This window comes from Halichondria panicea, chromosome 6 (assembly GCF_963675165.1).
Source record: "Halichondria panicea chromosome 6, odHalPani1.1, whole genome shotgun sequence".
Lineage (NCBI taxonomy): Eukaryota > Metazoa > Porifera > Demospongiae > Suberitida > Halichondriidae > Halichondria > Halichondria panicea.
In genome coordinates, this window is record NC_087382.1 from 6,051,872 (window position 1) to 6,065,960 (window position 14,089).

The 14,089-nt window shown below is 40.7% G+C and overlaps 3 protein-coding genes and 1 long non-coding RNA gene across 4 annotated transcripts; 1 reads left to right on the forward strand and 3 right to left on the reverse strand.

Moving 5' to 3' along the window:
* Window positions 1-3,187, reverse strand: LOC135336771 (uncharacterized). Its single transcript, XM_064532624.1, has 5 exons — window positions 2,523-3,187; window positions 1,664-2,253; window positions 1,231-1,533; window positions 780-913; window positions 1-435 (listed from the first exon to the last, which is right to left on the reverse strand). Exons 2-5 carry the CDS (start codon window positions 2,210-2,212, stop codon window positions 81-83), a joined length of 1,341 nt encoding a protein of 446 aa, XP_064388694.1. The 5' UTR covers window positions 2,213-2,253; window positions 2,523-3,187; the 3' UTR covers window positions 1-80.
* Window positions 3,188-3,216: 29 nt separating this feature from the next.
* On the reverse strand, window positions 3,217-4,014 carry LOC135336775 (methyltransferase-like protein 27). The gene has a single exon (XM_064532629.1). It carries the CDS (start codon window positions 3,880-3,882, stop codon window positions 3,223-3,225), a length of 660 nt encoding a protein of 219 aa, XP_064388699.1. The 5' UTR covers window positions 3,883-4,014; the 3' UTR covers window positions 3,217-3,222.
* A 2,854-nt stretch (window positions 4,015-6,868) lies between these two features.
* LOC135336784 (uncharacterized) lies at window positions 6,869-7,752 on the reverse strand. The gene is made up of 3 exons (XR_010394937.1): window positions 7,372-7,752; window positions 7,091-7,151; window positions 6,869-7,015 (listed from the first exon to the last, which is right to left on the reverse strand). It is a non-coding gene; the product is annotated as an uncharacterized LOC135336784 (long non-coding RNA).
* Window positions 7,753-7,875: 123 nt separating this feature from the next.
* On the forward strand, window positions 7,876-13,981 carry LOC135336763 (sushi, von Willebrand factor type A, EGF and pentraxin domain-containing protein 1-like). Its single transcript, XM_064532611.1, has 9 exons — window positions 7,876-8,913; window positions 9,000-9,092; window positions 9,296-9,514; window positions 9,650-9,844; window positions 10,013-10,219; window positions 10,503-10,703; window positions 11,446-11,649; window positions 12,147-12,356; window positions 12,536-13,981. The coding sequence occupies exons 1-9, from the start codon at window positions 7,914-7,916 to the stop codon at window positions 13,831-13,833; spliced, it is 3,627 nt and encodes a 1,208-aa protein (XP_064388681.1). The 5' UTR covers window positions 7,876-7,913; the 3' UTR covers window positions 13,834-13,981.
* Window positions 13,982-14,089: the final 108 nt, after the last annotated feature.

The following is a 14,089-nucleotide window of genomic DNA, read 5'->3' on the forward strand; positions in this document are numbered from 1 at the left end:
GAATGGAAGAGATCGTTACATTACAAATTGAAAAAACCGGCACAAAGACAGTAATTAATTAAAGCAAATTTTCTGGCACACTATTGTAAAGTTTGTTCAGGTGCTCCCTTGAAGTAGGAATATATAAACGCTCTAGATATGCACACTAAATGTTCCAAGTCTTCAACTTCATTTTCTAATCCAGACATGAATTTTTTCTGAGCAATAACGAGTTTTTGCATCAATTCTCTGTGTTGAAAATCGAGAGCTTCTTTAACAAACATTTCCATTTTCTCTTTCTTTAAACAAATCTCATCTTGTTCTTTCTTGCGAATATTTTCAGAAAATTCTTGTCCGAGAAAATATGACATGTAAGCAAAGTCTACTTCATCCCAAACTTGAATGATTCTGTAGTGGTCTTCAAGCATGCCTTCATAGTATAGGTCGTGGTTATGCCTGTAGAATGTATGTGCCAAGTGGATTGGCATGAGGGACTAGTAATGCCACGAAATATGGTTATGATACTGCAGACATGCCCTCATGCATCATTAAAAGACATGCACTCAGAGTGGGATAGTTATGTGTAAACAATAATAAATTATTAAGGATAATATCTACATAGTTACTGGTAGTTGAGAGAGTAATAAAGACAACTTAAAACAAGTTCAATTTTTTTCTCTCCATGCACTGCGAGTAAAAAAAAAGGTCTGTAGCCACATGCAAGCTATACACTATAGAACGTAGAACGTGTAAAATACTTCACTATACAAGGGACAAAAGTTCATAACCACACCCCTCACCTCTCGTCCGCTTCCCTTTTCAGTTTCTCCAGATGTTTGCCTCTCTCCTGTTCCAATCTCTTTGCCTTGAAAGCTCTCTCCTCATCCAGCACTTGCTGTCTCTCAGCCTCAGCTTCTTGGGCATGTCTTTCAGCCTAGGGGGGGAACACGTGCCAACAGACATCATAAAGTGCATTCTATAATTATAACTATAGTCATGCACAGTAACAATGGAACCTACAAAAGGGACACTTTTAGGAAGTGTATACGTATAGAAAGACAGTAACTGTCTTTCTAAACTTCCTAAAAGTGTGTCATGAGGTGCATAACCGTATCTCGGGGAGTTTAATTGCAGGGGTTACAATTTCTACACACAAAAAAACACACTTAACAAATGCATTCAACACATGAATTTCAAAGTAGGTATTTCAAAGTAGAATCGTATAGACAGCCAAACTGCATGATGACATACCTCAGCCAGCTGCTGCCTTCTCATTCTAATGGCATCACGGGTATCTAAACTCTGCTCCAACTCATCCCTCAATCCCCTCGCCCTCTCCTCTCTCTCTCTGTCTAGTCTCTCCCTCTCAATGGAAATCTCCTCTTGCGTCGATGAGTCTGGTGTTTTGTCAGCCTCCTCTTCTGTCAGGATGAAGAGGTGTTTCGACCCATTGCGACTAACCCCCCTCTGTCTGGTTTGTATTTTGGAGGGCTGTTCAGTAGTTTCTGGGGTAGAGGGACGGGATATACTCATCTCAGGCGGATTCACGGATTTCTATTGAGTGGAAATGGCATTTGAAAAGGGAAAAAGAACATGATGCTCTATAGAAGAATAGCAAATTTTGGCAGTGACTCGTGAATTTTGATTTAATATTGTCGTAGCATGCAAATTAGACTCAACGTACCAGAAAGTCTTCTGTCAGTAATCGAATATCGTTGAGCTCACTCTGACAATCCAACACCACCTGCGGTCGCTGTGGACTGGACACACCCGACAACAACTCTCTGCTCCTAGCTACACCACTTGCCATAGAGCTATGTACTCGACTGGCACTATTACCAGAGTACGATAACTGAATTTTGGCAGCGGCTGATTGAATTGCTCGTGAATGAATTGCAGAATTTTTCGTTCGACGAAGTTTTGAGGAAATGGACACATGCCGTGTTGAAATTGACATATTTGATTGGGAAATATCATCACCGGCCTTACTCGTTTCGTCTGTTTCTTCACTACTAGTTGAGAGTTGCTTATCTACCATTCTCTCTGCAGGGAAACTTACATGTACTTTGTTTTGGATTTTTCTGCCATCAGTAACCTTGCGAGTTTTGGTGGTGGTGGGAGAGAGTAGAGACTCTCTTTGTTCGGGTTCTGGATTCATAAACATACTTTCTTTCAGATCTTCTTTTACTGATAGAAGGACATTGTTTTCAAGTTTTGACATCCCCTGTTTCATTCGATCAAGTTTCGGCTGATTCAGAGAAGATTGGCCATCACCTGTATCAAGAAGTAGGTAACTAAGCAGAAACACTTAATGAGCGATGTAATACCATAATTATATAGTAGGTCACTTTCGTTGGTGCATATTTTTTATGGCTATGCCACGTTAAATTTACTTTAAATATTCGTATGTACAGCTCAGAACGGTGACATAGAACCTCCTATTGTGCTTTAATAATTTACAGATGTTACTCCATCTGCTCTCCTATACAACATGAAAATACAAAAATCTACATTTAACTAACAATAATGTATTGCATGCATACCTGTTGAATTCCCAGTGCTACGGGAGCTATGTACTTTAATAAGTGGAGAATCATTGTAGAAGCCACTCAAATCTTCTGAAGCCAGGAGAGGCTGTTCGCTATCCAGTTCAGTTGAGGCGTTTGAAGTTCGACTGTTTTCAGAGCCACTCTTGGTTTGTACACGATTCTCTGAAGGTTCTTGCGAAGGTTGTGTGTAGAAGCCAGTCAAATCTTCTGAAGCCAGGAGAGGCTGTCCACTATCCAGTTCAGTTGAGGCGTTTGAAGCTCGACTGTTTTCAGAGGCACTCTTGGGTTGTAAAAAGAGGCTGTCACGATTCTCTGAAGGTTCTTGTGAACATTGTGTGTAGAAACCAATTAAATCTTTTAAATCCAAGACAGGCTTTTCGCTATCCAGTTCAGTTAAGGCGTTCGGAGCTCGACTGTTTTCAGAGTCACTCTTGAAATTGGTGTGTAAAGAAGAAAAGTCAATACCATCACGATTCTCTGGTGGAGGTGTGTCCAGAGCAGATCGTATCTCATTCACTATGAACTGTACCTCAGCTATATCCACTGAGCTCACGTTGTCCCCATTGGCAGCTGTAGAATTAGGAAAAAGAGTAAATTTGCATAATTATGGAAAGTATATCCATGGAAGAGTTGCATGCAAAATTGTTAGCTTAAATGTAATAAAATTTCCAACATGTAGAGTTCATGGCACAATTCAATTCTTCATAATAACAAGAACAATTCCAGTTGCACAATCACGAACAGGCATTTCACTATCTTCAATCAATACACAGTCACACTCTTGAATAGTTCTTGTCCACAGTGACACATCATATCTGTCTGCATTAACTGTCCCGACATAGTAGCATCCAGGCTTGAGAACTCGGAGAATATTCGGGAGGCAGTCTACATCACACTGTCCCTTTCCAAACACACCAGCACACACTATGCTGTCGAAACTGTCAGCATTGTAGGGTAGCTCAATGTTGAGATCAATCACTAGCAGGTCGGTATATATTCCCTTCATCTTTGCTTCTTCGAGCATCTTCTCGCTGACATCACCGCCATAAAGTTGGATAGAATCAGGGGAGCAAGCAGAAACCACTGATTCTCCAACGAGGCCTGTTCCACAACCAGCATCAAGAATCTTATGCTTCGTCGTTTCATTTCGAGTCACAAGATATTTATGGTAGCTTTGCCACTTTATAGTTACACTGGTATGAGCTTTGTAGCCTAGGGAGTCCAGGATGTCAGCCTCATAGTGTCTAGCCCACTCGTTGTAGCTGGTAGAGCCTCCATGCTTTAAGGTGAGGGCCAAGAAATGCCTTGCTCTCTCACGCTCTGTTGTGTCTTTTAGTATGCTTTTAACAGCCATATCTGATCCGTACTGTAGAGACCGCGGTAGCTTTTATATAGAGACTACATGTACTATAATAGACCATGGGCCGGGGAGGTCCGACAGGCGGTGCAGCTCAAGAAATTAGCCTCTGATCAAAAACATACGACGTGGGCGGATAATTATTGTTCCTGAGCTGCACCGCAATAATTGGAACAGGTTGTTTTTTACTAATACAATGCGTAGGTGGAGCCTGTGGGCAATACACCCACGCAATCATGATGCTACCGTATACATGTAGTGATCAGTCTTATGCTGTGACTTACATCATAGATACTAGTATCTATGCACTTAGATGGAGACACTAAAAAGCACTATAGGGTCTAATACAAATGGGAGGCATTTCACTACAATATGAATGCTATTAGTGTTCTATTATAGACTTAGTATGATACACTATTTACCTGACTCAGCCATTGTTTGCAGTCGTCTCCGACTCTCCATCGACATTGCCACATCCAAACGCAGCAGGTGCTTGAGCTGATGTCCAAAGATAACCAGATCAGGATAACGATATCGAGTGGGTGGCTTCGTCCTCACAAAATCCTCACTTGGCTTGTTCCTGAAAGACGGTCGCCAAGTTTGAAGGTGATCTTTCACAGTATGAAAAGATGGAAGTGCAGTGAATTGGTCATCAGGCAAACTGTAGGTGGATAATTTAGGAATTTTGTCGTAATACGGTAGAGTATAGTGTAATGATTGGCTCAGATGATTTTTTGGGTTCAGATATCTAGGCAGTGACACTGAAGCATTCAAGTTGACAACAGTGAGTTTAGAACATTTTTCTGGATTTCTTATCGTGCTGCTTAAATTTTCTGACGCTTGCAGTATTTTAATCCACTCGCAAGTTAGCTCCAGTAATTGTAAATGCCTAGAGATTTCTGTTTTGCACTTTCTAGTTGAGTAATCTTGCAGAGTCTCACACTCAATCGTAACCTTTGGTAGTGATATTTGATTGCATGCATTATCGCCTTCTAAAGATAGCGCTGATTTATAGTGTTGTGGATGCAACATTTTCCCTTGCAGTGAATTCACTGGCTGCAGTTTGTTCTCTGCCGCCTTGCTGTGTGCACTGACGTCTTCACTAGATTTTTCCACAAGGTGAGAAGAAGTGTAGTTATTGTTTGGCTCAAAATCGAAAGCAACTACTTGGTTAACTAATGGAATGTTAGGGTGTATTTTTCTGAGACCTGATCTACTGCGAGAGTATGTCCAGTCAGTGTTTGGGTCAGTGGCATGAGTAGTACGGAGGTTATCGCTATGTTTAGTGTGGTCGTGATGACCATGGTGAGAGAATTTGCTTGTACCACCAGCTAGCATTGAAGTGTTGTGGTGGTATGGGTTGACTTGTCTGAACATAGGTGAATCCGTAAGTACTGTGTGACTGTCCTCAGTTGCTTTATGGTTTTGGGTTAAAAGTTTCCCATGGGTTTTTATAACAGCAAGTTTCAAATGTGACTTTACTTTCTCAAATTTCGTTTGTTTCACACTGTACTCTTTCCTCGGTATATCCCACCATTGTTGAGTGTGAGCATCGCTACTTCTCTTGTGTTGTGCATTTGTAGATTGAGGTAACTTTGTAACTTGTAGGGGTGGTAGTGACTTTGATAGTTGCCCTTTCAGTGAACGGTTCTTTGATATTGGAGTAGCTCCTGTCGGCTCTTCTGTGCATGTCCTCTTGTGTGGTGCTAAGAGTTTTGCTTTGAGCGAGTTGTTAGGATGAAAATTTCCAAACAATGCGTTTCTGTGATAGCCCTGAGGGTTTGCTGGATTGATGTACGATCCACTTGCAGCCATTGGTACGTGTGCTTTGATGGTATCTATTTATAATTGGTGTGATGACTAACTTTATTTAGAACTAGTATACTGCTTCTAAAATGTGGTGTGAAAGAATTGTCATATCTCCATGGTAAAATTAACAGCTCTATAATTATACATCCGGGTGTTTATAGAGAACGTGCAAATCAGTGATAGTTGTTGTATTGTTTACACCTTTTGATGAGGTACGTGTTATAATTTTTATGTCAGTATGATATAAAAAGTGCTTAGTCACTCTGTTTGTTATTCTGAATCCATGCATTGTTAAAATTTCAATACAAAAAATCCCTGTACAGTTTCGTGAGCTCGCTAGCCTTGGATCTCACTTTCTATAAAATAGCAATGATACGCCCTTTCACGTAAAGTTTACTATAACCACGAGGTGTGTGCATTTTTTAGAAGCAAGACTCGAGCTCGAGACATTCTACTCAAGCTCACAATGGGCGAAAGAATAAGTATTACCCTCCAGACTTTGATCGTGTAATATAGGTTTTGAGTAATTATGTAATTGAGACAAGAGCGTTTTGTACCCTGCAAGCAGAGCATCTGGAAGAAAAGGAGGAGAATGAGGCTCTCGAAAACAGGGCCAAAGAGCTAGTCACGAAGAGAAATGGATGTCATAGATGCTCTGGAAGATATTCTACATACGAATGCCCACAAAGCTATCGCCGATGAACTTCTAATTGAGCCAGAGAAACAAGAGCTGACCCGACAGGAGAAAGAAGATCAGGATTTGATCAAGAAGATATTCTTTCGCAGTGGCATAAACAGACCGGACGATGAGGAAGAACCACCGCCTGCAAAGATGGCTAAGATTGCCTCACCGTCTTAGTACAAGCTGCATGGCTGGCTTTGTGGTGAAAAGAAAAAAAAATCAATCAACTCCAATTCTTCTAAATAAATTTATGTTTGTTGCTGTTCACAGTCGAACCGCAATGGTTCCAGCGCATGCTCCTATGGGGAGTTTTATTTTCTCATAAATATATTAATGAGCTATTCGGTAGCATTTTTTTATAACTCTCTTCCCTTTGCAGTTTGTTTCCTGCTTCCTGCACCAATCTATTATACACATGGCAGGAACTAAATATAGCCACAAAGCCGCCATGTGGCTTGCTTAGAAACTTCAACACTAGACAAATTTACATGCCACAGCAAACTGAACTGACAAACTGTTGCAAAGGTATGAGACGAATTTGAACATGTTCAGTGCTATCTTATAGGATTGATGAACATCAATATGTAATTGTTTTTTGTGTCGATCCATTGAGAGTCGAGAAATGCATCGTTGAAAATGCTGTATAAAAAACCACAAAATAGTATATACTAGTGAGAGATGTGAGCACACAATAAGCCACATTTTGTGTATTACATCCAACAGATGTCCTCCTCAACACATTCTAAGCATCATCCAAATCAGTCGTACTTGTATTCTGTGTGGTACGAAAAATATGCTATTATTACAGGTCAAAAATTTTTTTAATCAGGAATTGCCTAAACAGACCACTATATATGCTTACCCCACTGTAGAGAAGCTCAGCTAACCTACCCAGCTTATTTAGTATACCTAGCAAGTGGAATAAACCTGTAATGTTACTCATAAATTATTCCTGAACATCCAACATTAACGAGCAACAGGTTAATTAATCTCACCGTTATTTGCCACGTAATAGCGAGTTTTTAAGCATTTCTAAATGTTAGCAGCAGTGAGATACAGCCATTATTACTGTGGCTGTGGACCAGGATGTACTTCTGGTGCATTTGCAGAGAGATTGCTGAAACGAAAGAGCCGGAAATTGAATTGGACTCAGACAGCGAAGACCAGTGACAGTGACAAGGAGAATATAGAGACAAAAGTCATCACTGGCCTAGAGTAAAAAACGATTTGATAGATATGCAAACATGACTGAACATTTAACCATAGATAATGTTTTAACTATGCTCTTTGTATTATGATATACTGACAATGTAGTGCCATCTACAAAAGTCTACTGACAAATTGTTGCAAAGAGAATAACTCAGTGAGCAAAGGAATGTATTTACTCCATGGTTGATCTCATTTTTCGATGGAATTGGAATCAACAACTTGTGAAATCGTAAACATCGTCAAAATGAACAAGACATAACAAATTGTGGATCTGTACATATGCACTCAGACAGAGACAACGAATCAGTTGTCCAATATTCACCACGCAATGGATAAAAACCCAGTGTATGAGTTTGATAGTTACAGTGCTAAGTCCCCGCTATCTGACAGCAGAACCAATGTACTACAACCTACAAGGTCCAAGCAAGCCACAAGACCTAAGAATTCTTGTCGGACATGTGCATCTGCAACCTTTGCCGTAGTGGCTGTGCTTGCTCTAATGATTCTTGCTGGAGTGATAGTCACAGTTATTTTGAGACTACAGAATGCAAAATCTGAGTCTAACACAGAGTTTGCTTCACTGAAACAGGAGATGGAAAGTTTGAAAGAGTTTATGATTCAACAAGCGAATGTATCCAATGAACTGACAAAGGTTATCCAAGTTCAAAAAAGTGAAATTGATTATCTGAAGCAACATTTAAATGAAAGCACTATCGAGTTACAAAGTGAGATTGGATGTTTGAAGCGAAACCTGAATGAAAGCATTTATAACTTACAGACACACATTCAGACATTGAGTCAGAATTTCACTACTGAAGTTACCATTGTACAACAATTTGTGATGGCAAAGATTAATGAAACAAAGTACAATGTGACCGAACAAATTAATATCCTCCAGACATCTTCAAGTGAGAGCATACAAGAACTGAAATTGCTACTTTGTACTTTAAATGTGACACTAACAGCTGAGATTGATAATGTCCATTTGGATTGTATGAAAAAAGCTAACGAAACACAGTACAGCATTTATAATGTGACACAAGAAATTAAAATCCTCCAGTCATCTTCAAGTGAGAACATCCAAGAACTGCATTTGTTACTTCGTGCTTCAAATGAGACATTCATTTCTGAGATTGATAGTGTCTGGGAAAGACAAAACCAGAATGTTCTCGACTGCATGATAAAGGTAAACGAAACACAGACTGAAATATACGAAGAAACGCAAAAAATTGATGATCGCATTGATCTACTTGTTGAGAATTTTACGTCAGATGTGGAAGCAATCCAAATTCAAATTAGCACTATCCTGAACACCACTGGCCTACTTGGTAAGTATGTAAAATACACTAGTATAATATAATAGTCGGCTAGAAATTTCTATAGATAAACTCTATATCCATTGACCCGTACACAGATGAACAAATTGTTGCGAATATTACGTCAGATGTGGAAGCGATCCAAAATCAAATTAGAGATATCCTGGCACGGAACACCACTGGCTCACAAGGTTTAACAATCATGCATTACCGTACTATTGCTAATTATATTTATGGTACAAATCTCCCCAAAATATAAAACTTTACTTCTATGCATTACACACACAGTGACACACACACGCACACGCACACGCACACGCACACACACACACACAGTGACACACACAGTGACACACACACACACACACACACATGCACACACACACACACGCAGAGGGACCACTAACTTGCGAAGGACTTTCCCTACCCACCAATGGAGGATTCAGTATAGAGGCAGGACCTAACTCACTGAGTGGTGGACTGGGCTCAGTAGCTACCTACACATGTGACCCTGGCTATGCTCTAGTGGGACAGAGGACCAGGACTTGTGAGGACACTAACGGAGGAACAGTCACCATAGGAGCATGGAGTGGAGAGCGTCCATTTTGTCAAGGTTATTTGATGTAATTGATTTAGAGGTATACGTGTGTATCGATCACTGTACCTTTAAAGCAAAACAGTGCCAATGCACTGCCGCAGTATCAATACAGAAGTCTATATAATATACTGTTATTTTCCTTCTTATCAGAAATACTTTGCTTGGAGCCTCCCACACCAGTAAATGGAGATGCAGTATTGAGTAGCCAAGGGATGAGTGTGGGCACCACTGCTAACTACTCCTGTGACTCCGGGTATGTTCTTGTCGGCCAGGCAATCAGGACTTGTGAGGATGTTAATGGAGACATAATTGGAAGATGGAGTGGAACTACGCCGATTTGTGAAGGTACAAACAGTCAACAAAAATTAATACAGAAACAGAATTAAGAATTTGTGTACGCAATATCCATTGTGGCATCATCCATTAACATTTTTTGTAGTATTTTCTTGTAGACATTATCTTATACAACCACAATGTCAAGTTTCCATATCATATACCATTGCACATATACAGTGATTATTAGATGCCAGCAGTTGACTCATCTGACTAACGGAGAAGTCAGTGTTTCCATTGGCACACTCGGAGTGAACCTTGGTGTGGGAGCTGTAGCTACCTACTCCTGCAGCAATGGCTATGGACTAGTGGGACAAGTTACCAGGACGTGTGTTAGTGATGGAGGTAGCTCAGGAATATGGAGTGGGAGTGAACCAACGTGTGAAGGTTTGTCTAGTGTATACCAGGCTAGGATTGAATACTATAATGAAACCTTGAGCTCCGATAACGGATCTTTTGTCTAAAATTAATGTCAGTCTATATACTGGCTACATAACATTTTAGAATATCCAAAAACTATAGAGCAAACGCTGTACATGTGCATGTGTATGCTGCTATAATTAGTCTGACCTCTCTTGTTATTCATAAAATTGAGTGAATAGCTATAGAATCCCTGAAGGAGTACTGAAGTATGTAAACAACTGCTGTACATTTGTACAAATATTCACAGAGGTGATCACATGTTCACCACTTGCACCTCCTGTCAATGGAACCCTCACGTTCACTCCTGGTGTTGATAACAGCAACATTGGACTGGGATCAGTGGCCACCTACTCCTGTAACCTCGGCTATGTGCTAGTGGGACAATCTATAAGAGAATGTCTAACTACAAATGGTGGAGCTTGGAGTGGATTGGTCCCTATATGTGAAGGTATCTAATGTACCATCATTACCACGTAACTAGATGTATAAGGGATTTGCAATGTCATACATAGTGATTATGTAATGCAGTTTGTTAAAAACATGTACTGCTATCTTTGATAAGTATTGTGTAGCGTGAGTGTGCACCAGTATTTAATTTAGTCTTGCGAGCAGCCGTCGAAGGGGGAAGGACGTCTGGTAAAACCCGCCGCTTTTCCATGAGCCCATTTTGGAATGTGTCGCACCAATCAGATTGCCAGATTTTAATATTTTGGGTGGGGTTTTACGTAACCTGTAGAAAGGAAATGTGCACTATAAAGAAAAGCAGCTATAGATCTACATGTAGACGCCAGAGTGTAGAAGCCTAAAAGCTAGACTAGCTGCTGCTATTTGATTTGTGACAGTGTTGCTGCCATAAAGCTAGGTTATAAGGAGCTCAAACCCAAACAAAAGTTAGCTGTGTGAAGGAAATGTGTGCAGATCTGGAGACGTGTTGCTTATCTGGGAGCAGCTTTTGAGGGAACAGTGCGTCCTGTAGTGGGACTCTGTAGCAGACTCAGTATTATGACATGTTCTGACAACATTTAAATTATAGTGACATAATAATTAATAATCATACACATATCACATTCCTGAGTATCATGGAAAAGCGGCGGGTTTTACCAGACGTCCTTCCCCCTTTGACGGCTGCTCGCGAGACTATATTTAATTAAGGACTGTCCGAAGATGATAATCATATAATTATTATGCAGAGGCTGTCTTCTGTCCAATACTAACGGCCCCAGGCAATGGTAGTGTGACTATCAGTTCTGGTGTCAACCCCCTCAGTGTGGGGTCAGTGGCTACCTACTCATGTGACCCAGGTTACGCCCTCCTGGGACCCCCCACCAGGGCTTGTGAGGACCCAAACACTGACTCAGTGGGAACATGGAACGGAACAATGCCAGATTGTGAAGGTGAAGTTGTGATCAAACTGTCTCTAAGTGAATACCCTGTGGTTATTAGATGCCAATAATTCAATAGGGGATCAAACGTTGGTCTCGCTTAAACGCCTCACCCTGGAACCTCAGTTAGGAATTTGAAGAAAAGTGTCCGTGTAGTGTTACTTTACACAATGTGATTTCTAGTAATCTTACTTATTGTACTAATGCGTAATACTAGAATATTTTGCGAGGTCAACATATGCGAATTTATATGCAAGTGTTGATCACTTCGCAAACGTAAAATTGCAAAATCTAAATTAGTACTGGTAATTAAACACGATTGCCAGAACGCAATAGTTTAGATTGCAAAGATTCAATTATTCTGCTGATTTGGCTCATTCGTGAAGGTTTTTCACCAGCAAGTAATATATAGCTACGGTACTTTGAACGTTTATTATTTCTCACAATTTATTTTGCTCGATGATTATTGTGTTGATTTCTTTTATAAGGTGTGTAACTCATTTTCATAGTGATTCTTTGCCCTGAGATCATGGCCCCTGTTAATGGCACCCTCATCATTTCCACCCCCTCACCAACCCAACCTCTTGGTGTGGGCACCACTGCCACCTACTCGTGTGACCCTGGCTATGTTCTGGTTGGTGATCTCACTAGGACTTGTGAAGACCCTGGAACTGGAACAGTAGTCGGAACTTGGAGTGGCTCAGAAGTGGATCCTACATGTGAGTATTTTGTGTACATTTTAAGTTTAGGGTGTACAGTTAATCACTGGAACATTTTTGGATCACTAGCTACATATGTACATAGTTTTTATTGAGATTGAATTTGCTAACTTAATTATTAAACTGGTAGTTTGCTCCAGGGTTACCTCCGTATGTGGGATAACCCATTTTAACTGCAGGTGCTATACCAAACAGAGCTCTCATGGACTGTGAGGATACAACATGTCGATACGAACAGCTGGTGTGTCCCGATCGAGACAACTGTACAATAAACTGTAATGACACGGAACCATACGCTTGTTTCAGGACTGGTGTTGTGTGTCCGAGTGTGTTGGGAGATTGTAATCTCAATTGTGATGATTCTTTTGCATGCTTACAAGCTAACACCACATGCCCTCAAGGGAACTGTAATGTGAACTGTCCGAGTGATTACTCATGTCAAAATTCAGTGATGCAATGCTCGGGTGACAACTGTCTCCTATCCTGTGAGGGCCAAGAATCATGCTCGTATTCAACTATCGAATCCTCAGGGGAAAACTACCTACTCAACTGCGAAGGACAAGATTCATGCTCTTATTTAGACTCCGAATGTTCGGGTGAAAGTTGCCGCACAAATTGTTACAATGACCGATCATGCTCACACTCAACCTTAGACTGCTCTAATGGAAACTGCAGCTTACACTGCACTGATGAGCATTCTTGTCAATATTCGACAATGATGTGCTCACAGGGTACCTTTTGTGATGTGAATTGTATCAATGAAGTGCGAGCATGCCAGCAGTCCGAATTTGTGTGTGAACAAGGCAGTACCTGTGTCTTCAATTTCGATGGAGGGAACAATGGTGACTATATTGGCTCGAGTACAGACATCACATGTGAAGAGAACAGTACCTGCAGCATCAGGTGCACTGGACTGCGTAATAATGCTAGTCACCAATGTTCTAATGCTGATATCATCTGTCCCACGAGTAATGGAGAGTGTACTGTTGAGTGCAGTGGTTACTATTCCTGTCAATTGTCACGCATTACATGTGGACCAAATAGTGACTGCTTAACTTGTAGCGGAGAGTCGTCATGCCGTGAATCAACTATCACACTACAAGCCGGTTCAAATGCACCTATTATGAACTGTAATGGCCTTTCATCTTGTCAATCCTCTCGTATCACTTGCCAAGCTAACAACAATTGCAATATCAACTGTAATGCACAGAACTCGTGTCAATCCTCTACCATCATTTGCCCAACTAACAACAACTGCACTATCAACTGTGATGGCCAGTATTCCTGTAATAATGCTCGAGTGACCTGTCCCACTGGAGACTACAACTGCAACATACGCTGCACTGACCCACTGTCCTGTCAAGGCTTGAGTATCACCAACACACACAATGTCAACCTGCTCTGTTGTGGTGGTCCCACTGCTTGTGCAGGAACGAGTGTGGTACCCACCTCCATCGAATGCCCCTACATTAATTAACTGTTGATTGACGAATTTCGTTGACTGTTGTAACTAAATGTACATGTCATGTGACATTAATTGCTAATCAACTGAACAGAAATTGATTTTAGTTTTTATACATGATTTGTATTAATTTTTGTCTATAGTTGTGGGTTCTCATTTCTTAGCTCAATTCATTGTCTGCATGGTAGTTTTTGGAGAGGTCTTTGTGAGGCAGCACTATTGAGTTGAGCATGCACCATTCTCTCAGAGTGGACACTCACACCCTCACCTT